The sequence below is a fragment of the Pyrus communis genome, chromosome 2 (genome assembly GCF_041283825.1).
Source record: "Pyrus communis isolate YQ-2024b chromosome 2, ASM4128382v1, whole genome shotgun sequence".
NCBI classification, from domain to species: domain Eukaryota; kingdom Viridiplantae; phylum Streptophyta; class Magnoliopsida; order Rosales; family Rosaceae; genus Pyrus; species Pyrus communis.
In genome coordinates, this window is record NC_142566.1 from 183,319 (window position 1) to 204,610 (window position 21,292).

The following is a 21,292-nucleotide window of genomic DNA, read 5'->3' on the forward strand; positions in this document are numbered from 1 at the left end:
GTCTGCGCGCGTTGCTGCGGGACTTGAATGCATCACCTTAAATTGCATGAATATTATACATTTTACCTGAATAAATTTAACACAATCATAAATGAAAAGAGGGATAAATGAGTGAATGAAGTTAGTAAGATATGCAGCTTCGTTTTTATATACATTCAACTGAGCTGACATGAAAATACATTGTACAATGAATAGGACGAAACTGAACGTTTTGGTTCCCTAACCTGAAACCCCTCGTCTCAGGCACCCAACACCTCTCTCCCTCAGAAGATTGAGGCTACTTTTCATATTTTCATTTTAATGTACCAGCAAGGAAACGATAGTATATTACAAAATTAGCAGTTTACAGAGAAATATAAATATTGTTTTCAAGGAATTAATATGATTGCAAATGTAATAGCTCCATACATAGTCAGGTAGGATAAATGATGGAAGACGCACTGAAATTTGAGGTCCATAAGTTGAGAAGAGTCCATAGCATTGATCCATATATGGATAGCTTGCACAAATCTACAATTCAAGCTCCGAACAAAGTATCAATTTATCAGCAATTGTGACATTCATTATTCCTAAAAAAGTTAATGATTCACAAATAAACAAATGAAAGTAATCGGAAAAGAAACGCTTACCACATGCTAGCTGAATCTGAACTCAAAATGACCAAGATATTATCCCAGCAATGATCACAAAGAGATTGCTGCCGGGGACTTCTGTCCATCCCCTAATATATCCATTAAAAAACGTCACAAAAAGATTTACGGTAACTGCCCAACTATCATAATTATATGGTTCTATTGGCATATTCAGAATTCAAAATAAAATCTGGCAGTTGTTTGCACTTGTAAAAAAAATTCTCTTTACAAAACTACATAAATTGTAATGACCCAAGAAATCAAAATTTGATTAGGCATTAGAAACAATGTTACCTTTTGGAGAAAAGATTGCTCAACCAAACGGAAGCCCAAATTTAAAACAGCAACTGAATGAGAATCTGACGTTATAAAATTCGTAAGTGTGTAGTGCGTCTAATTTAAAAAGTCTCTCACACATATGTAATTGCATGTAGGGCACCAGATTTATACGGAAAAAAAAAAACCTTGATACCAAAGGACTGCAAAGGATTGCTTTGTCATAGAAAGTAAAAGAATAAATTGAATCAACTGAACATGCTTCTTGCCAACCAACAAAGTAAAACACAGGGCAACAAAATCACAAATCAACGTAGGCATCTCTTAAGAATTTAAATAACCAAGATTTCGATGAACTGATTGTAATCATTTGTGCATAGATATGTCACTATTTACATAAAACACGTGAAGGACAATCAGTTTAGAGTTTCAAAATATAAAATATTAAAATTTCCATAAAAGATAAGCATTGGGAAACAAAGTTGGCATCTCACCTTCCACAATAGGTCAACAAATCCTTTGATTACGCTTTAGCTTCTTGTTTAACGGAAAACACAAATTCATTGTTCAGAATATCATAATTTCATGGAATGGTTCACCTTTGAATCAAGAACTCCCTTGTTTTATGTATGGTACTGATAATCAACTCATAATATTGGATCTCAATTTATTTCAAACTTTTATGCATTTTTTACTATTCTAGGATCCATTTAGGCAATCTCTTAGACCATTAGTTTGTTCCATTTGACTAAAATTAAAAACAGCACATCCGCTTGCTGTTTAGTGACTTGATAAGCCAGTCACAAAGATAACATGTAGAATGCAAATATGGATCAGGAAAAACAACAGCTATAGAATTGATTATATAGAAGAAAAATACATACTTATTGTGAGGTTATCCCAGCTATCCACTATGACCCAAAATATATATAGCAAGTAAAAACTATGGCAGCAAAGATCTCACGTATATAAATCTTACATAAACTTTGTTTTTGTACAGTGTCTTCTCCCTTCAATGACAGTTTGTTTCTTATCCAGAAAAATAAAATGAGCAGGTTAATGATACTCACATGTGCAACAAAATGCTAATCCTATGGTCTAAAGTTAACTGAGTTTTTTAGTGTAAAATCCCTAATTTCACTGCATTTCGATTGATCACAGTTCGTGACTTGTTAAACTTGATATATCCTTAGACATTTTGGGAACTTGACAGCTTAAATTTTCTTTAGTCACAGATGTGCTCATAAAAGCAAATTACAGCGACCCAATCTATACTAAAAACTTGGAGAAGGGACTCAATTAGTCAACGAACAGGTGCCTCACCTTTCATGTTAAAGACCAAAGAGAGAAAACCAAGCCGAACTCTTCAAAATTCATTGGCACACATGCATCGTCGGCTCAATTGAATGTATAATGCATGCTTAGATACAACCATTCAAACAATTGTTATAGATTGATATAAGCCTCCAAACTTCAAAAAAATTGAAACCTTCAAAAAGCAAAACATTTTTTCCTTCATATTTGAACTGTTTCGATTAGCTTATCTCTCTATCACTTGATTCATTATTTCTAAAGGAAGTTATAATCACTACCAAAACAGCTTAATAACAGTTGATTATCTCTAAAAAAAAAACAAGAGGGAAAATATGAAATACTAACTGTACTCAAAATCCCAAATGCGTAACACATGGTTCTAATCTAAACCCTGATTCTAAAATTTAGAATTGGACACAAAAATGAAAATTGGAATGATTAGCATGGAAATGAGAGAGGGAGAAGGTCTTCCTTACCAACGACGATGAAATCCAACTACTATTTCAAGCTCCCTCAATCACAACCTGTAGGAAAATATCAAGCCCAAACATAAGTTCACTAAAATCCGAATTCAATATAATCAAACACAAACAAAATACCAAAATTATAAATAAATAAAAAACTAAACTAAACTATAAATTAAAACTTTCAACTAAATACCCCAAAATTTAAATTACTTACCAGTAACAGATTTCTCTGAGTAATCAACTTCTCGATTATGGTCATCGAACACAACATTCTCCAAAACTGCCAAACACTTGCAACCATATTTGATAAGAATTTGAAATATCACTCCAATCATGACACAGAACATAAACATTTCGCGCTAACTGTCATTTTTAAAGTAGAATGTTCAATTAAATCATGATGTTAAGTACCAGTCCCAAATTTGATAGCATTCCAAATATCTGGTTCCCAGTTCTTTGACAAATCAATGCACTTGGCATAGCAACCACCTTCAATGTTTGACACACCATTGTTGCTCCAGCAGTGCTCATCAAATCCAATTAGATACCGATTATGATCCGTAGACAGAGTCGTCTTCCCAGTGCCTGCAACAAACATCCTAGGATCAGTTACACAAACACAAAAGATTGATGTATCATCGCCAATTGATCATTGCACACATAAAATTATCATGATTCATACCTCTGCATCGATATGGAATTTTATAAACTGGACAAATGGAACCCGATTTCATTGACTTCACGGTGCAAATGCTGTAAAAAATAAGCAAACACTGGCAATATGATCAAGCACATTCCAAGTATTAATACATCTAAATAAAACCTAACATTCATATGCGAATAATAATGAAGGTAGAGATTACTTGCAGAAGAGATGATTGCAATTGAGTGAATCCGCAGAACTCAGTAGACTCAAACTGCAAAACAGATGGGGAAAAATCAAACCCATTAACAGAGTGAAGAGAAATTTTAAATCTTTAAATGAATTCTAGACAAAATCATGTAAAGGGTCTGTTTTGGCTACCGAGAAACTTAGTATACATTTGAATATTATAACATTTTAATACAAAAATTTAGCTTTATTCAGATGGGAGGGATCAAAGGTTGCATCATTTAGCTTCACACATGGCTACAACACAATTTCAAAAACTCTGTCATCTCAAAGTCACATTCTTTATCAAACTCCCACTCCGGAATCGAACAGAGGTTGATAACGGACAAAAAGAAATACAAAGTACGAAATATAATCAATATCATCAGTCGAAACTTGGTGCAAAGGATGAGGGATCAACCATATGACTTTTTTCCCCTTAACCTCTGCTTGCATGGACAAACAACGGAAGAATTCATACCCAAATAACACAATAACATAAAATGCACAGTTGAAGATTTGATAAGCAGTGTACAGTACATAACCAAACCTGATAATATATGCCCTTAACAGATACAAAGACTTTACGCAATTTATGAGTCCAAGATATGTAAGCTTGTCATTCATGACTCAACCTGGTACGAAAGCAACACCAATATTAAGGGAAGATTCCACGAAACGATTAACTCCTAGAAGTAACTAAGCATCATTTCATACTTCAGAACTCCTTTTTTTAGAAAAATTCAAATATACCTGTCGACAGTTATGAATGCGTTTGACATCAATTCTGTCCTCAATAGCTGAGGCAGTCGTCTATATCTCTAAGTGCATCAACGAATTTTGGATATCTGCAATTCCAAACATACCAAACAACAACTGTCAGAGGCCCTACATACAATAACAAACATGCAACTAATTTTTTAACAGTAAGAAAAACCCAACAAACCTCTGCAAAATAATTCTATCTAATTTGTAAGTGGGTCTTCTTTCTTTCAGGAGAGCAGCTCGTTCCTTGTTCTTCTTCGCATCGGCTCTCTTTACTTTTCTTTCGTATGCTTTTATCTCTCTCAACTACTCGAGTAGCGGTTCATGCTGAATGAAAGAAACATCCTTCAAGTAATAATAGGTATGGTGATTTCCTTTCACCTTTTTCTTCAGCTCCCAAGGGAACACGCCCTTTAGAATACAAAATTTTCTATAATTTCCAACAACATGCACATATATTAAGCAATCATACAATAATTCAACCGATAAATCCGAATAATGCACAAACCCTAAACCCTAGATTAACATAAATTGCATAAATCATGTGAAAATACAGAAATTACAACTTGAATACCAAAGACAGACCTGAAGAGGGGAAGACTGACTTGAAGCTGCTTGACAGCTTGTGACCTGGTGACGTACCTCGCGGCATTTCCTTCCTTCTTCTTTCCCTGCAAATTCGAGGGACAATCAACTGGAAGTGTGAGAAAATGGTGAAATTAAATATTGGAAATTGTTCTTTTAATACTTATGTATATAGGAGAGCTTATCGGAGATGGAGGAGGTGACCTAGAATTTACTGCAGGCCTGTAATGCTTATGCTTCACCGGGGCCTCGATTTGCAGATAGAGGCTTGGCCCAATTGAAATGAAGCACAGCCTCTCTCCCCCTTGAAATCTGAAATCCCCACCCAAAAAACCACGCACGGGCCTTCCTGACGTGAACAGTGGAGTAAGACGACATAGGCGAGAGAAGAGATCGGCGAGGGATCTGAGGGAAATTACAGAGTGAGAAAATTTTTCTTGGGATTTTTATTGTGTCATTTGAGGACTACAACAGTCAAATATAGTGAAAGAATAATTAAGGGCAAGCTGATTGTATGATTAAAGAAATCTCATACCTTCCATAAAAAAAATCAAAGTGAAAACCAGGAAGAGATTGATACCTTACCAAACGTTGGGGGAAGCCCAAGTTGACCGAAATGGACGAAACCTTGCTCGACCTCTCTCTCTGTCCACATGAGAAAACAACATCACCCAAAAGGTCAGAGATTTCCAAAACCAAAAGGAAATTAAGAGAGAGAAACGGAGGAGAGTGAGAGAGAGAGAGAGAGATCGGAGTACCGTTAGTTAAATCGTGGACGGCGTCGGTTCTCCGATCACTGTAATCCCTGAAGATCTTTTCGGCCGTTCGCCGACTCAAGCCCATCTCCCTGCTCCTCTCCTTCATCTCACCGAAGCTCTCGAGCTACAGAAATGAAGGCCAGACCCTGCCATTCGTCCCTGAGGCATCCCCTCATCACCGACTCTATTCGTAACCTGTCAACCCTAAAGAATACACACACCCATGCTTTCCGCTCTGTATCTCTCTCTAAAATGGGAGAAAATCCCATAGATCCTGGCAGAGGAGCTAGCAAAATCTTTCTCTCACTCAGTCCAAATCCGTAGCACCCATCCGTCTCCAATCTGTCAGGCCCTGTGTCTCCCTCCTCTGTAGTCTCTCTGTCCCCCTCTCTCCGCTCGCCACAGCGACACCCAGCTGTCTCCGAGTCAAAAATGGGAGCCATTATCTCTCTCAAATTCGTCAGCCATGATGTCCCCTTCCCCTCTCTCTCCCCAAGTCAAAGCTGAAATGCAGGCCCTGTGTCTCCCTGCTCTGTAGTCGCTCTGTCCCCCTCTCTCCGCTCGACACAGCGACACCCAGCTGTCTCCGAGTCAAAAATGGGAGTCATCGTCTCTCTCCAATCTGTCAGCCGTGATATCCCCCTCCCCGCTCTCCCCGAGTCAAAAGCTGAAATGCAGCGAACGGTAGAAAATCAGTTCTTAAGCCTGAGTGGCAATTGTGTAAATAAAACGAAAGTGTGTTAAAAGCAACCGAGTGGCAATCCTGTAAATAAACTGAAATGTGGTCCAAAACACTGTTCATTTCTACAGTGCAATTTCGCCTCCTTCTTTAGACTAAAGTAATGTCAAGCGTGAAAGGGAGAGAACTTGGCTTTGCTAAGGACCAAGTTCAAGTTCAAGTTCAAGTTGTGGCTAATTTTACGGTAGAGCCGTGGCAGTAATCACTACAACGAATTCAAACTAGTTGCCTCCTTCCCTTCCCCTTCCTTGCAAACAAACATTTATTCATATATTTACAGCTCAGCTACTGGTTTACTTTTCAACTTGCAATAAATGGTCAACATAATAATCACGTAAGCACAAGTTCTAGATTGATACGGCAAAGTCAAAGAGGTTGGCTTGCTTGCCTTCCAACATCCCATGCCATGTTTTCCATGTTCCATTTCCCCTCCCCTCCCTTCCTCCTTCCCTCCCGCCCTCCATAATCCCATCTCTATATATATGTATTTATGAATACTTGTTTGGCAATATAGTTTTGATTGAATCCAATTCATTCATTCATTCACTCGTCCACTTCCACCCAATCAAACTTGTCTAATTTATTCTGGGAAATATGATGCTGATGATGATGGAAAGCAGCTTCGCAGATGTGCTGGTGAAGGTAGGCATGTTCATCCTTGTTCAGGGCTTGGTATATCTCATCCTTTCCAACTCATCCAATATCTTCTCCAAAACTACCCCGAGGTCCCACAGCTTCAAACCAGCTCGCTCTGTTAGTATTCGCCGGATGCTTGCTGCTCTTTCTGACTTACCCGCCGGCGGCGAGCTCTCTCCTTCAACAAACTCAACGGACTTGAACACGATGATGATGCACTCCCCTAACAGCAAAAGTAGTGGCCAAGAAAACTCAACCGCTCGATTCTCCTAATTAAATTAAGCACATATTTATATGTGAGTCCATTTGGATTTAAATTTACTTTTGTACACAAGATTGTTAATATTCTAGGCTAGCTACTAAATTTGTTTGTGAGTTGAGAGATTATTCATTTGTTATTTTGGTTAAATGCCTTGTAATATGTAATACTGGGTATATATTGGTATTAGAATTTTGAGACAATATTTTGAAAATTAGAATGAATTTTGATACATGTGTGTGAACGCGTGCGAGTACACTAGAATATAATCTAAAATCTCCTCTTACAAGCTAGCTGGGCAAAAGAAAATTGAGAAAAATTGTTATGATTGGTATTATTTTGTATAAATTAGCTTTGGGGAATATTTCTCAGTTAGTGATTTATCCCCAAACGTTTTAACAAGCTCCTTCACATATGGTCTTTCCAAAAAGTATTTAAATTTCACAAGGAAACCAGTCACCACCTATGATCTATCCATTTAATCCACCAGCTATTGAAATAAATTGAAAAAATTTGCGAGTGGACAAGGGCATGATCGATCATTGATCACACTCCTTACCAAGCGCTAATCAGAAATTCAGAATCAGTTCAAGGCTCAGGTCCTTTGCAGACTTGTTACAGCTAAAGTTCGGGTAGGACTCGCAAGTATGAGTTTACTTTGGTGGTTAGGGTATTTCTCTCTTCAACTCAATGTGTCTAACATTCAAATCGTCCCCTCCTCCTAACGTATATTAAAGTAATGATGTCGTTTGTATTTTACGAAAAAGAAGTTTGTCTGGGGGAAGGGGGCTCAAGTAGAGCATTTACGTGGTTCAATCTTCCATGAAAAGGCCTAAACAAATGAAGGGATGAGTTTTGGTAGGCCGATCATATCTTGTCGGTTGTGGTTGTACGCCCGCTGAAAATAAATGTGTTATATGGTAGCTCGATCAATCAGTAGTCTCGTGGTCGTGGGGACAAACAAAACCGCTAGTGAAGTTGAGGCAATCTAGTCTTCAACGGGACCATCTTGCCACGTGAAACCAAGAATTAGTTCACTGGGCCTTCCGTCGTCTCTTGAACGGGTTTGGTATGTTGCAGCTGATTCAAGCCGAATTGTTGTCAGACTTGCAGTAAGAGTGGTACTATCTTCTCTAGTACAACACAATGGAATATGGATTGATTGGTAAATGTCATTTCACCCCAACCGCAGTCTGCAACATTAACGTTTGCACTCGAGCGTACGTGCACATCATATTAAGTTGCATGCAGATGCAGACCCTCGAATCATTGTACCTGTATCCGTGCAGTGCATGCCCGTTTTTATTTTATATATATATATATATATATATATATGTATGTATATATATTATTTTTTTTTCTTTTTTCTGTCACTAGCTTTAGCCGAAAGCCTTCAAACGGGGAATGGAGGAGGACGAGGGATCTTACCTTTCTATGGTTATGGCCTGCAGCAACTTGTTGAATATTAATACTACTACCTCCTTTATTTAACAGTTCCTCCATTTCTCTCTCTCAACTACGCGGGGAGATCATCCACATCGTTGTCAGGCGACCTGCACAGTGAGAAGATAAACGGTTTGTTGGATGGTTTCTCAGATTTGGATGGCTTCATCGAAGAGTTAAGTACTGGATTTCCTTAACTTCATTCATGATTAACATCTTCCTCCATCCCCATGGATTTACTTAGAGATGAATGACTAACTATATCATCTCTCTAGAGAGTTTCTTAATTAAGTAGCCGTGGCTAGTGCAAACTACGTATAATCCCATATATTAAGATGTCATTGCTCATCATCTCTCTCTTTTAATTACTTAAATCTTTTTCGAACTCCCACGTATATCCCTATGCCTCTGGTTTAATTTTTTTCGTCGAGTCCATTGTAGAGCAGCAGTTGTAGAACAAGTAAAGTACATGAGAAAATGAATGCTTATTCATTGGAAAGATTACACACAATTACGAACAACTGCTAAATTGCTCAGTCCATACAATTTAGCTATTTATTCCTTCGCTACTACACAATATAGGTTACAAGGAAAAATGTTTCTTTCACCATAAATGCCAACAAAGATCAGAGGAAATCTAAAAGTACAAATCCAACATCTTTTTTCTTGTCCTGGCTCAAGTATCTCACTGCTTGCTTATCCAGATGCCAGCAGCCCCAGTAACAAATAGCACCAACATTTTCTTTCCACTCTTTAATGAGAGGCTCAGATCGGCACTACAAAATATGACACACGGCTCTGTTTATGCTCTCTACGTCCAAGTTTATATTCTACAGAACCTGCAGATACAGTTATTCCATTTTGTATCACTCTCACTGGATTAAGGCGGATCAAGTTTTTACCACTAAATCTGTAGATGTTTCCTTTGAAGAAATTGCCAATATAGAATTTCGTGAATAGAGGTCATACCAAGCATTAGCCACCAATATGTATCATAGGCCTATTCGCCGTCTTCGCAATGTCAAACATTCCGGCGTGCGAAGCTTTCTTCCTCTTTACCTATAGCAAACATGAAAAGAAGGCTTCAAAATCCAAACCAGGAAAGCTTGAAAGCTGAATTTTGCATGAGAACAAGAACTTTTGATCAAACACAAAACAATTCGATAGTTGAAGCACTGAGCATTTCTGAACAAATTATCATGCACATACCGCTGACCCGATTATTTCTCTCAGCTCGTGATCATCAGCACCATCACGAAGAGGATCTCTTAAGCTGACCTGCAAATTAAACATCTTATTTTAATAACAGCAAAGTATTATTTAAAATTTCTGTTGCACATATTCCTAATGCCTTAACTTAAAGCTAATATAAGTAGACCACAAACAAAACCAAAAGAAAAACAAAAGAGATTAAAAAGAAAGCCTCGTGGAGAATAAATATAGATTTAGGAATAATAACATACAGATAGAGGATCTTCATCAAAAATAAAGAATCACACTTTCTACTCTGGTGTTTCTTGAATTTCTTTTATTGTTTGTTAAATTTCAACTATGATTTTGTGAGCTTTTAGTTGATGTGCAGGAGATAATGTTGTGTTCATCAAGAATTTCAGTTCTATAGACGTAGTCCAGCAAAGTTGCCAGAAAAGCCTATGATCTTCTGTGAGATAAGTCTAGTGTCACTGTCCGTACTGATCAGCACCCCAATTTCAGATATCCCTTACCCTTCATGGCTATCAATGCATCCCACCCATATATTATATATTAAGTTTGGACTACAATGGCCTCTTCCCTTTAATAATTTTGAGCTTATAGCCTATCCGGTAATCGATATGAAAAACCTAAAAAAAGGGGAGGCTTCTTATAGCCAGAAAACTAAAATGTGGACCACCTTTACGCTGAGCTACAAAAATTTAAAGGTACGCATGTTTGAGAAATCTGGAGGGTGGCTAATAGCTATTTTAGGCTATCTTAATAACAAGTAAGGAGTATAGTACTACTACTAGGTGATTTTATATAACTATAAGAAGATGATGCGCAAAATCCTTAATAGGAATAAACTCTTGCCCTTAAACCATCCAAAATCCCGATACAAAGAACACAAAAGGACACAAAAACCTAATGATAAGTGCAACTATGGTACTATGAATAGTAACCGAGCACAATCTTTTCTTTTCCTTTGTATGTTTCTGGTCTAGTCCTGTATCAATGGTGCACTAAGCAAACTTAGCACTTGACTTGCAAAAAAGTAAGCATCAATCTGTCCAAAAAGCTAGATGGATTGCTTAAGCAAAAATAGCATATGCATACATCCCTGAAAGTATTCTTAATAATCCATGGCAGAAAGAAAAATATCGGAAATGATGACGCTGGTTTACTGCATATAATACTTGTCAAATTCTAGTACTAAGCCAAAAGCTTAAACAGGGTGACAACTCACCTCTGAAGGACCAAACAAGCAAACTTTGAAGTTCCCATCAGCTAAGAGTCGCAGTCTATTGCAACCCGCACAAAAATGCTCAGTCATTGATGTGATAAAAGAAACTATTCCAACATGTTCATCTACCCTGAAATTCTTGGCCGTATCTGTTGGGTGATCCTTAAGTCTCTTTAGACCTGTAAAACGCTTTACCTGTTCATTAATAGCATGTGAGGTGAGGGATGTATTAAGGCATTAAGAAATAAATTTGCAGGATTCTTAGTCCGAGTTCTACCTTACCACTGTATCCAACATTTCCGAGTAGCGTACAAGTTTTTTAACATTCCAAACATTTCCATCAAAAGGCATGAATTCAATGAATCGAATGTTAATCGGTTTATCACGTGTCAGCTCTACGAAATCACAAATTTCATCATCATTGAATCCACGCATCACCACACAGTTTACCTGAATAATAGAATAGAAAGCATATAATGAATGGCACTTGTGCATGATAATGTATTAGTGTATGCAAAGTTCAGAGGAAATGAAAATAGTAGTACAAGTTTGAGAGAAAGAAACATACTTTAACAGGATTATATCCAAGTTCTATGGCAGTGTTAATTGATTCCATAACCCGTTGATGGCCTTTACGCCTGGTCATAAATTCGAACTTTGAAGGGACCAACGTGTCTAAGCTAATATTGAGAGCAGTAAGGCCACATTCTTTGAGCTTGGGAAGTTTTCTTGCAAGAGTAATTCCATTGGTAGTAATGGCCAGCGTTTTCAATCCATTCAAGTTAGATAAGTTTAAACATATGTCTTCAATATCTTTCCTTACGGTTGGCTCCCCTCCAGTCAAACGAATTTTGTCTACTCCTGAGCTTACAAACAGCTTTGCCAAGCGAACAATCTCAGTCTGTGAAAGAAGTTTAGGGCTGGGGGTGAGCTCCACACCGTCAGCTGGCATACAGTATTGACAGCGGAGATTGCAACGTTCTGTCAAGGAGATCCTCAAGTAAGTGTGGAGCCTCCCAAATGAGTCGATTAACATATCAGAAGCAGGATTGTTTTTAGGAAGATGTTCTGATAAGTTAGCGCTAGAAGTAGCGAACATCCTTGGCGTGGATGCATTCATTTGAGGGGGAAGTGAACCGTTAGCATGAATAATTCCAATTCCGGAGGTGGAAGACGAGGCAGTTTCCAAGTGGGCCTAATAGAAAGCGTATGATTTCGATAGTCACATATATATAATTCTCGCTCAGAACAGATATGAGCAACAAGAAATGAAACTATTGGGTGCTTGTGAGAGTTAAGTGCATCTGCCTCCTATCACAGACAGAGTCTGCGTTGAGTATTGGAAGCAAAACTAAGGGAGTTGGGAATTCATTTTTGCATCAATTGATAACGGAAATCAAATGAATAAGCAAGCAAAATAAAATTAGAAAAGAAAGAAAAACGGGGTAGAATTGCAGACTAATTTGATTTCAGCTAGAAACAAAGCTAAAAAGTGGCGTGGCGTCCATGGGAATAGAAAACAAAGCAAAGCAAAGAGAGATACATACCAAGAAGCAACTGGAATTGGAAATTGAAACCAAGCCCAATTCCAAAGCCGAGCGGGCAAAGCTGAAATGGTGACGACGCTTCATCATCATCATGGTGGTGGTGGCGGCGGTGGAGGTATGAAAGAAAGAAACCGACCCTCCCTCCTTCTTTCCTACATAAATAAATTCATAGTAATCTTAAATCTAAGTTTGGGGATGATGGATATTTTGGGAAGGGATGGGAAAAGGAAGCTTTGGTGGTCTCGTCTGCTTCTCCATCATTTTTTCTTTTCAAGCGCCGAAAAGCTTATTTTTTGGGGTGACATTTGAGTGCACCTTTCTTTGGAGACTCGTGCTAATTTTGAGCTCTTCGTTTTAAACCATGACCTATTCTCAATAGGTGGATAAATTCGCCAATTGGGCTCAAGTAGTCGGCCCAACCCATGCTCATTCTACTAATTATTGGAAACAAACACGTTTTTGATGTTTTTTTAACTTTAAAATCTAAGCTCCCATGCCTTCTCATCTTCTCTTATTTCTGTCTGTGATCATAATTAAGCCACATTAACATATATTTATATTTTTATAGAAATAATAAGATAAAAAGCAGGAATGTAAAATATTGACGTGATTTAACCGTGATCACAGAAATAAGAGAGAATGAAAAAGGTATGGAATGAGGAAGGCAGACAATCCAGATCTTTTGTCTTTTTTGTTGTCTAAATAAAAATCTTTCAAACTAGATTTTTCTGAATTTTGAACGGTCAGTGAAAGGCATCAGATACCAAAGTGATGTTGACAGCTATGCGCTGGCCGCCCGCCAGGAAAATGCTCTACCTATTTCTATTTGCTCTCCTATAATATAAATATATTGCCTTCGAATTTTTTAAATAAAATATTAGTATTAGTCCAAGTCACATTCTTAATTTATTATGATATCAAATATCTTTCAATTGTTGAAACATAAAATCTAGCACTTATGAATAAAAAATTATTAAAGTCCAATTTTCTTGTAAAATAATTTCGTTAGCCGGTGAAATAGGCAATTGATAAAAAAAGATGGAATCCTTATCAATTGATAAATAATTTTTTTTTCCTAATGTATTGTTTAAATAACTAAAATATAAATATACCGGAGTGTAATGTTAAAACAAAAAAGGAACGAGGGGAAAAGAGGGGTTTGAAACTTTGAAAGGTAAACGAGGGAATGACTGCGTTTGATTTGGTGGTCGGTCTCAAATTACGTTTGACGTTCAGATTCCACTACTATTTCTCTGACTTTTGAGTTTTGACTCACTCCTTCCCTAGTCCCTACGTACTTTCCTTTTTTCAGCCATTTTGAATTTTCAAGCGCAACTCCAAAATTAGATTGTAATTCTCCCCTCGACTCTTCATTCTCTCTGTCTTTCGGGTTGGGTTGGGCTGGGCTCTGGAATGTTGTCTGCATTTTGTGAAATTCATATTTAATACGTAATTGAGTTGGATCGGTGCAGAGTACCGCAAGAGAGAGACAGGTGATCGATCGCTGCAGTCATCGATGGTGTTCTTCAGGAGCGTCACCGCGCTTTCCAAGCTCCGTTCCCGTCTCGTGAGTTCCTTTTCCTTTTCCCTTATTCAGACTGAAATCGGCTCTTTATTATTTCTCAGATTCTTTGGAATTTTTATTTTTCTGGAACCAAATGTGGTTGTGATTGTGATGGCGATCGCTTTTGGTTGCAGGGGCAACAGTCGAGTCTCAGAGATTCCGTCAGATGGATCCAAACGCAGAGCTCCACAGATCTTGTGAGTTCTTCTTCTTCCTTGTACATTCGAGGCTTTTGGTTTCAATTAATTTACTAGCATGTGCAAAGTAGTAATTAACTTGCTCATGACCATCATTTTGTTTGTGATTGTGATTGTGTTTTTGTTGCCAATGCCATGCAGGAACTTCGTTCTCAGCTGGCTGAATTGATTCCTGAACAACAGGTTTGTTGTACGGCATTTACTTTCACAATGGTTCCGTTTTCTTATTTTTAGTTACTCATATGCTAAGATAGTTCGGTTGAGTCGATATAATTTGAGTTAGTTTCTTTTGGTGCAATCTTTGTTTATTGAGATGCCTGGGTGTAATGTATGGGTGAGAATCCGTGCTTTCCATCTGCTGCAAAAGCAGTGTATCTGTGCTGAAGAGCTATCTATAACTCTAACTTGTTTTCATTCTTCTATGAGAATTAGCTGTGGAGAAAGGTTTGAATAGAGGTCTTATGCCATGTCTATTTCAGTTAAAACAGTTTTTATGACTTTGAGCGGTTCTGAGATCTAAAAAGTAAAACAATTACTTATATATGAATATTAGATATGTTAATATTATCACACCCGTATTTTTTGTTTTGTTTTTTTTTTTTTTTGTGGTAACAGGAACGTCTGAAGAAACTCAAGGCAGATTATGGAAAAGTTCAACTGGGCAATATAACTGTTGATATGGTAAAGTATCTTTCTTTCATAAAGAAATTGTAGAATGTTTCTCTTTGTTATCAGTGGAAGAACTTAATGCTTGTACGACTAAAAGCCAATTAGTGAACCTTCATCTGATCTTTGTTATTTTTCTTTTGAATAAACTCTTAATTTTGGACTTACATATGGTCATAGTTTGTAACCTGTGTGTGGATTCGATCTAAAATTGCGTAGGTGATTGGTGGAATGAGAGGAATGACAGGGTTGCTGTGGGAAACCTCCTTACTTGATCCAGATGAGGTCTGCATTTGAATTAGTCAGCTTGAAACTTTATGAATCAACGTGGATAAATTTCTGATAATTCTAACAGCGAATTGAAAAGATTATGTTAATAGGATGTCTTGGCTACTTTATGCAGGGAATTCGCTTCAGGGGTTTGTCAATTCCAGAATGCCAGAAAGTATTACCAGCTGCAAAGCCAGGTGGAGAACCTTTGCCTGAGGGTCTTCTGTGGCTGCTTTTAACAGGAAAGGTATCGTTTTTTAGGGCATTTTCCATCACAAGATATTTTTTGAAGGTGCACTCTTGAAAAAAATACAAAGATTCATTTACTGTAATCTGTATCCACACATATCTTTAACTCCCTATACACGTCCTGAAATATTTAGCCTCAGCTGAATGTCATCGTTAATGTCACAGTTCAAATTTTGCGAAAACATTTGTTGCCTATAACATGGACTGTATTTGTATTTATTATTTATGTGGCTTTGTTTTCCTTTTTGCTTTGTGTTAGTTTTGGTATATCCTAACATTGAACACACCTTTTGCCTTGCTTATGTGTCATAGGTACCTAGCAAAGAGCAAGTAGATGCATTATCCAAGGAATTGAGGACTCGTGCCGTAGTTCCAGGTTCGGTAGCTTATATTTGTCTATTTTGATACCCATAATTTTATTAATGAAAAAAAAAAATTGGATAATATTATTTGTCTTCATAAGAAGCCTACTTACCGAAGATGTTTGTTTCACTTGATATTTGTATCTAGAAAGGCTTTTATGTGATTGAAGTGCTTTGGTTTTGATCATTAATGCAAGATTACTCCTCATATATATATAATTCTCCATTGCAGATTATGTGTATAAGGCCATTGATGCTCTGCCTATTACAGCACATCCAATGACCCAGTTTACCACTGGTGTCATGGCCCTCCAGGTTGGTATATGGGCTACTCAGGGTTGCATTATACTCATATTTCAGTTATTTTACGTTTGCCCTTATGCCATAATCACAGTTTGTCAAAATCAGATTTAGTGTTCTGTATTCATGCATTTAGTTTCGTTTCTTGGTTAGCCAAATTGTCTTTCGTGGAACCCTCAGGCTTCCAGGTAACTGTGAAATGGAAGGTGGGGCATTTCTTTTAGGCTTTTCCCTTAGCTAAGGGTGCGTTTGCATATGTGAATAACTTGATATTTTGTAATCGTAATATATCATTGATGATGTAATGTATGCCAAATTTTCTCATTATTACCCGTCTTGAGTCTTGATTGCTTGATTTCAGACATCCAACTGCAAAGTATTATGATTATCAGGATCAATTCCAGGATGTTTTGTTTTAGGGTTTGTATAAATAAGTGTTTTAAAAAGCACACCCCGAGGCACACCTAGGTGGCTTCATAGGTGGGGAAGAGGAGGGCTGAAATCGCCTCTGCCAAGTGGGAGTAGGCGAAAACTCCCCTAGACGTGGTCGAGGCACGCCTGAGGTGTTCGATTGGGCCTTTTTTTGTTTAAAAGTCATCGGAATCTGGAATTTTTTTCAGTTGAAATCTGAAAGTTTTAGTTGTAGAGCCGTTGCACTTTGAAGAAGATGAAGAAGACGGTGTTGTTTGGAGTGATTTATTTTGCTGATTTTTCGTTTTTTTTTTTAATAATTTTTTTGGCCTTTTTTTTTTTTTTTTTTTCTCTCTTTAAACTTAAGCCATTGACAGTTGTTCACCAGCAATCCAGCATATTCCCCAATATATTCTTTTTTATTACACTTTACGTTTAATATTGTTTTATAGATTTCAAGAGACTAAAAATAATACATTTCTATAAAAACATTATTCTTTACTAAAAAATGTGATTGACCAGCAAGAAAAAATAAGCATTTTTTTTGTTTATTTTTTGGTAATTTTAAATATATACTAAAAATCTCAAGTCCCTTGAGGCTTCGCCTCACGCCTCAAGGCTTTCGTGAGGGGCTATCCATGAAACCCCTCGCTTGTGCCTTCGCCTTTTAAAAATAGAGGAAAATTTGCTGTACATTATGTAAGATTGATCTGGAGAGCTACTACTTATATGTAAGAAAACTTAGGAGTGTTGAGTCCCCAGATTTTCTCTTCATAAACTTTTTCTGAATATGTAAAATGTGAGATTTTGTTTTATGTTGTAAAATTTCCTAATTACTTTCTGAGATAAGAACTTAATAGACCTGAGTTTACTATGCAATTTTTTCTATCACAATGAGTTACATACAATCAAGTAATTAGATGAAGTCCTTGCTTGGGCATGGTCTGTTTGGCTGTACAGTTATCAATTAGTATTTGTCACAAAAGGCTGATGCATGCTACTGATTATGTGGTGCAATACTGCGTGTTGTCTTTCATCTTTGTTCTTGTTGTTCTAGATTTAAGGAGGCTAATTTTTCTGAATGACTATTCCTTATCGGATCATTCAGTCAGCTTCAGTGTTTCTTTTTTTTTTTATTGATTGTATTTCATTGTAGGAGAATGAAATCTTATCCATGTGAATGAAATAATTAATTATTTCATTAAAAGGCTGGCAGTACTCATTTACCGGATTTTCTGAGTATCTCTAGTATATGCGACTAAATATCCCACTTTTTAATACCGCTTTCAGGTAGAGAGTGAATTCCAGAAGGCATATGAAAAGGGGATACATAAATCAAAGTAAGTTTGATTTTACATTTTCTCTTTAACCTAAGTCTTCCATTACTTTTTAGACATCTTAACATATGGTATTTTTAGGTACTGGGAGCCAACTTTTGAGGATTCACTTAGCTTGATTGCACAAGTGCCAGTAGTAGCTGCCTATATTTATCGAAGGTTAGTAAAGCAGATTACATCTTCCTCATAGTTATGGGCTTCACCTTGTGTTCTTTTCACACACACACACACAAAAAAAAAAAAAAAAAAAAAAAGGGTTTAACATTGTGAGTTGTGCATGTTTTAGAACAGCATTAATCTAAATCTGTGAAACTTTTGTGTGTTAAAAAGTTGTTTCTTATGTATGATATTCTCAACTGACTGGTGGTCGGTGGCATTATTTCTCTTCTTCCTCCATGTGGTTTGAAGAATTTTCAAGGATGGAAAAGTAAAACAGATTGATGATTCTTTGGATTATGGTGCAAATTTTTCACACATGCTGGGTTTTGACGATCCCAAGGTGCATGAGCTCATGAGGCTTTATGTCACCATCCATAGGTTTGTATAAACCTCTCTTTCCAGGACATTTATGATATATTATTTTGGTTTCAAGTTATATGACTTCTTAAGTAATAATGCATTACAGTGATCATGAGGGTGGGAATGTCAGTGCTCACACGGGACACTTGGTAAGCTACCCAATTTTTGTTCTTTTTTCCCTTGTTATTTTCTTATACATTGGTAACGAGGACTCTAGTTAACATCATTTCATCTTGAAAAATGTGAATCATGTGAGTTTGATCGATAACTTGATATTTATTCCAATTTTGGATGCGGATGTATATGTTCTTTGATGTTACCTTCTGAATACAGGTTGCTAGTGCACTTTCAGATCCGTATCTTTCATTTGCAGCTGCTTTAAATGGCTTGGCTGGCCCACTCCATGGTTTGGCTAATCAGGTATTATTTTTTTCTTTTGTCTGGTTGTTTCCATTTGTCTATTCTAATAAAAGCGGGAACTATATTTTGTTTATCAAAAAATGGTATTGCTGTTTAGAAAGGGTGCATGTTGCAACATGTATTCTCTTTTCCTCATACGGAACTGTTTTATTGCAGGAAGTATTGCTTTGGATAAAATCTGTGGTAGATGAAGTTGGAGAGAATGTAACTACCGAGCAGTTGAAAGATTATGTCTGGCAAACGTTAAAAAGTGGGAAGGTAAAGCCATTAACTTTTACCTAAATAATCTATTTAGATGTGGCCCATGTTTAGTTTATTCTCTTGTTGTACTAAACATGCACGGTTGATTCTTAGCTCATGAATTTATTATTATTTTTGTATGGGTCTATTATCTAACGAGCAATATGCATCTTTGCTCGTTGACATTTTCTGCCAGAAAATTGGCTAAACCATTCAATCTTTGTCAGAACTCGTCTACTGAGCTTAGTACTGTCATCCAACAGATAAAATAAAATAAAATAGGTAGTCATAACTAATAGGTGATTGACTATTCTACCTGTGACTTTGTAGAAGTTTTAAACTTGCAAAGGAAGTTGCCTCATCAGACCTCATTAGCTTGTGTTTTCATTCCCTAAGCAAAATGGACTTTCACTTTTCTTGAATCTTCACCATTTGAAATATTTTTGAAACTTCGTTTGACACCATTGTTTGATGAGCTGCTAAATTCTTGTCTCTAGTTGTCACCTCTCCTCTTTTTCTCATATTGCAGGTCGTTCCTGGTTTTGGACATGGGGTCTTGCGTAAAACAGACCCACGATACACATGTCAAAGGGAGTTTGCATTGAAACACATGCCTGATGATCCGCTGTTTCAGTTGGTAGGTGTAACCCTGATTGCACAAGGGTGTACGCTTTTTATGCACACTATTAATTGTAGTTGTAATTGCATCCATCCTTTATGAGCTCACTTATCCATTACCTTAAACAGGTCTCCAAGCTTTATGAAGTTGTGCCTCCCATACTTACCGAACTAGGCAAGGTAATTTAATAACTTTACTTTATGAAAGTAAAATATGTTATATCTTTGCCTCTCAGAATATACCGTAATCCTTTAGATTTGAAATTAATTATTTTATGTACCAACGGAAGTGCAAAATCTTTTATTGTGCTTGAGCTAGGATCTTTCGCTTAAAGCTGAGTGAGAAATTGATAATTTTTCACAATCATTATATCTGTCTTTTCCATTTAAACTGAGGAGCAATCTGATGCTGATTGTATCTGGGATTTTATCATGTTCGTAGGTTAAAAACCCATGGCCCAATGTAGATGCACACAGTGGAGTTCTGTTGAACCATTTTGGTTTGACTGAGGCAAGGTATGATATTTCATGTTATTATTTCTTCCGTTGTTCCTGGTGATGGTCCATGATATTCTGAAGCGGCACCTGTTTGGAGATGATAATGTACTTGAAATTCAACTGTGGCAGATATTTTACTGTTCTCTTTGGTGTGTCGAGGAGTATAGGGATTGGTTCTCAGGTTAGCTCCCTCTCTCTAGTTTATTACAAATTGTTAAAATTTCATTATCTTAATGTATTGTCTTGGTTTGGTTTGGTTTGGTTTGTTTCAGTTGATATGGGACCGAGCTCTAGGTTTGCCTCTCGAAAGGCCTAAAAGTGTTACGATGGAATCGCTTGAGAATTTCTGCAAGAAAGCAGCTTCGTCTTGAGAAATGGAGTGCTGTATGAAATCGCTTGTTTGAGTAATAATTGCTCCCGATTGATGGCTTTGTGAAGGATGTAACGGTGGTGTAAAAATGTCAGTTTCTGTTGGTTTTAGTTGAGAAATTGTTCAATGAAAACCTTAACACGCACACACTTGAGCATTTTCAACTACTTTGAAGGAATTTTGAGGTGACATAGGTGCAGGGGGTTTTGCTGCTCTTTTAATAAACAGATTGGAGCTTTTCGAATAAATCGTATAGTTTAAAGATTTCCACAAGTTTTATGCATTTTATTTTTTACGCGTGTTCTGCTCTCGCCGCTTGCCACTTGGTATGAATTTGCAAAAAAGAAAAAAATTATTTCTTTGTATGTTGTTAATTTATGCTTTGTCCTCTGTTCCTTGTCGTCGGTTAATCTGGTAAACTCCGTGGTTCCTTTTACCTACATCTCTTGTTCTTTTTGGCCAATGCCTTTTCTCTTTCTGGTCTGAAGAGAACAAAATCGAAAAGAAATGTGTCAAGCCTAGCCCTTGGTCAGTGGTTACAA

The 21,292-nt window shown here is 37.0% G+C and overlaps 4 protein-coding genes across 9 annotated transcripts; 2 read left to right on the forward strand and 2 right to left on the reverse strand.

Annotated features, from left to right (window-relative positions):
- Window positions 1-121: 121 nt before the first annotated feature.
- On the reverse strand, window positions 122-6,357 carry LOC137747488 (phosphoenolpyruvate carboxykinase (ATP)). Of its 4 annotated transcripts, none has more exons than XR_015953265.1 (16): window positions 5,669-6,343; window positions 5,496-5,555; window positions 5,115-5,315; window positions 4,911-4,996; window positions 4,507-4,755; window positions 4,314-4,408; window positions 4,111-4,195; window positions 3,553-3,606; window positions 3,372-3,442; window positions 3,101-3,274; window positions 2,904-2,969; window positions 2,699-2,746; window positions 1,403-1,454; window positions 927-991; window positions 630-721; window positions 122-510 (listed from the first exon to the last, which is right to left on the reverse strand). XR_015953265.1 is itself a non-coding variant. In XM_088679532.1 (12 exons), exons 7-12 carry the CDS (start codon window positions 4,185-4,187, stop codon window positions 2,736-2,738), a joined length of 453 nt encoding a protein of 150 aa, XP_088535658.1. In that variant the 5' UTR covers window positions 4,188-4,195; window positions 4,314-4,408; window positions 4,507-4,755; window positions 4,911-4,996; window positions 5,115-5,375; window positions 5,491-5,555; window positions 5,669-6,357; the 3' UTR covers window positions 2,444-2,735. The 4 variants fall into 4 exon arrangements, 1 of the variants encoding a protein (XP_088535658.1); XR_015953264.1 differs by having other exon boundaries at window positions 5,491-5,555; XR_015953266.1 differs by lacking the exon at window positions 1,403-1,454 and having other exon boundaries at window positions 5,115-5,375; window positions 5,491-5,555; window positions 5,669-6,357.
- Window positions 6,358-6,818: 461 nt separating this feature from the next.
- On the forward strand, window positions 6,819-7,534 carry LOC137748787 (uncharacterized). Its single transcript, XM_068488973.2, has one exon. The coding sequence runs from the start codon at window positions 7,002-7,004 to the stop codon at window positions 7,314-7,316; it is 315 nt and encodes a 104-aa protein (XP_068345074.1). The 5' UTR covers window positions 6,819-7,001; the 3' UTR covers window positions 7,317-7,534.
- A 1,681-nt stretch (window positions 7,535-9,215) lies between these two features.
- On the reverse strand, window positions 9,216-13,058 carry CNX2 (cofactor of nitrate reductase and xanthine dehydrogenase 2). 2 transcript variants are annotated; one of them, XR_015953273.1, is made up of 7 exons: window positions 12,730-13,050; window positions 11,751-12,377; window positions 11,465-11,632; window positions 11,186-11,377; window positions 9,955-10,023; window positions 9,715-9,858; window positions 9,216-9,584 (listed from the first exon to the last, which is right to left on the reverse strand). XR_015953273.1 is itself a non-coding variant. In XM_068487852.2 (7 exons), the coding sequence occupies exons 1-6, from the start codon at window positions 12,820-12,822 to the stop codon at window positions 9,721-9,723; spliced, it is 1,233 nt and encodes a 410-aa protein (XP_068343953.1). In that variant the 5' UTR covers window positions 12,823-13,058; the 3' UTR covers window positions 9,216-9,584; window positions 9,715-9,720. The 2 variants fall into 2 exon arrangements, 1 of the variants encoding a protein (XP_068343953.1); XM_068487852.2 differs by having other exon boundaries at window positions 9,715-9,804; window positions 12,730-13,058.
- Window positions 13,059-13,811: 753 nt separating this feature from the next.
- On the forward strand, window positions 13,812-21,023 carry LOC137747132 (citrate synthase, mitochondrial). Of its 2 annotated transcripts, XM_088679543.1 has the most exons (20): window positions 13,812-14,079; window positions 14,202-14,296; window positions 14,428-14,490; window positions 14,632-14,673; window positions 15,106-15,171; window positions 15,376-15,441; window positions 15,560-15,673; window positions 15,988-16,051; window positions 16,270-16,352; window positions 18,039-18,088; window positions 18,167-18,244; window positions 18,494-18,622; window positions 18,711-18,753; window positions 18,938-19,024; window positions 19,181-19,282; window positions 19,794-19,901; window positions 20,012-20,062; window positions 20,325-20,398; window positions 20,510-20,561; window positions 20,653-21,023. In XM_088679543.1, the coding sequence occupies exons 2-20, from the start codon at window positions 14,246-14,248 to the stop codon at window positions 20,749-20,751; spliced, it is 1,422 nt and encodes a 473-aa protein (XP_088535669.1). In that variant the 5' UTR covers window positions 13,812-14,079; window positions 14,202-14,245; the 3' UTR covers window positions 20,752-21,023. The 2 variants fall into 2 exon arrangements, with proteins under 2 accessions (XP_088535669.1, XP_068343256.1); XM_068487155.2 differs by lacking the exon at window positions 13,812-14,079 and having other exon boundaries at window positions 14,105-14,296.
- Window positions 21,024-21,292: the final 269 nt, after the last annotated feature.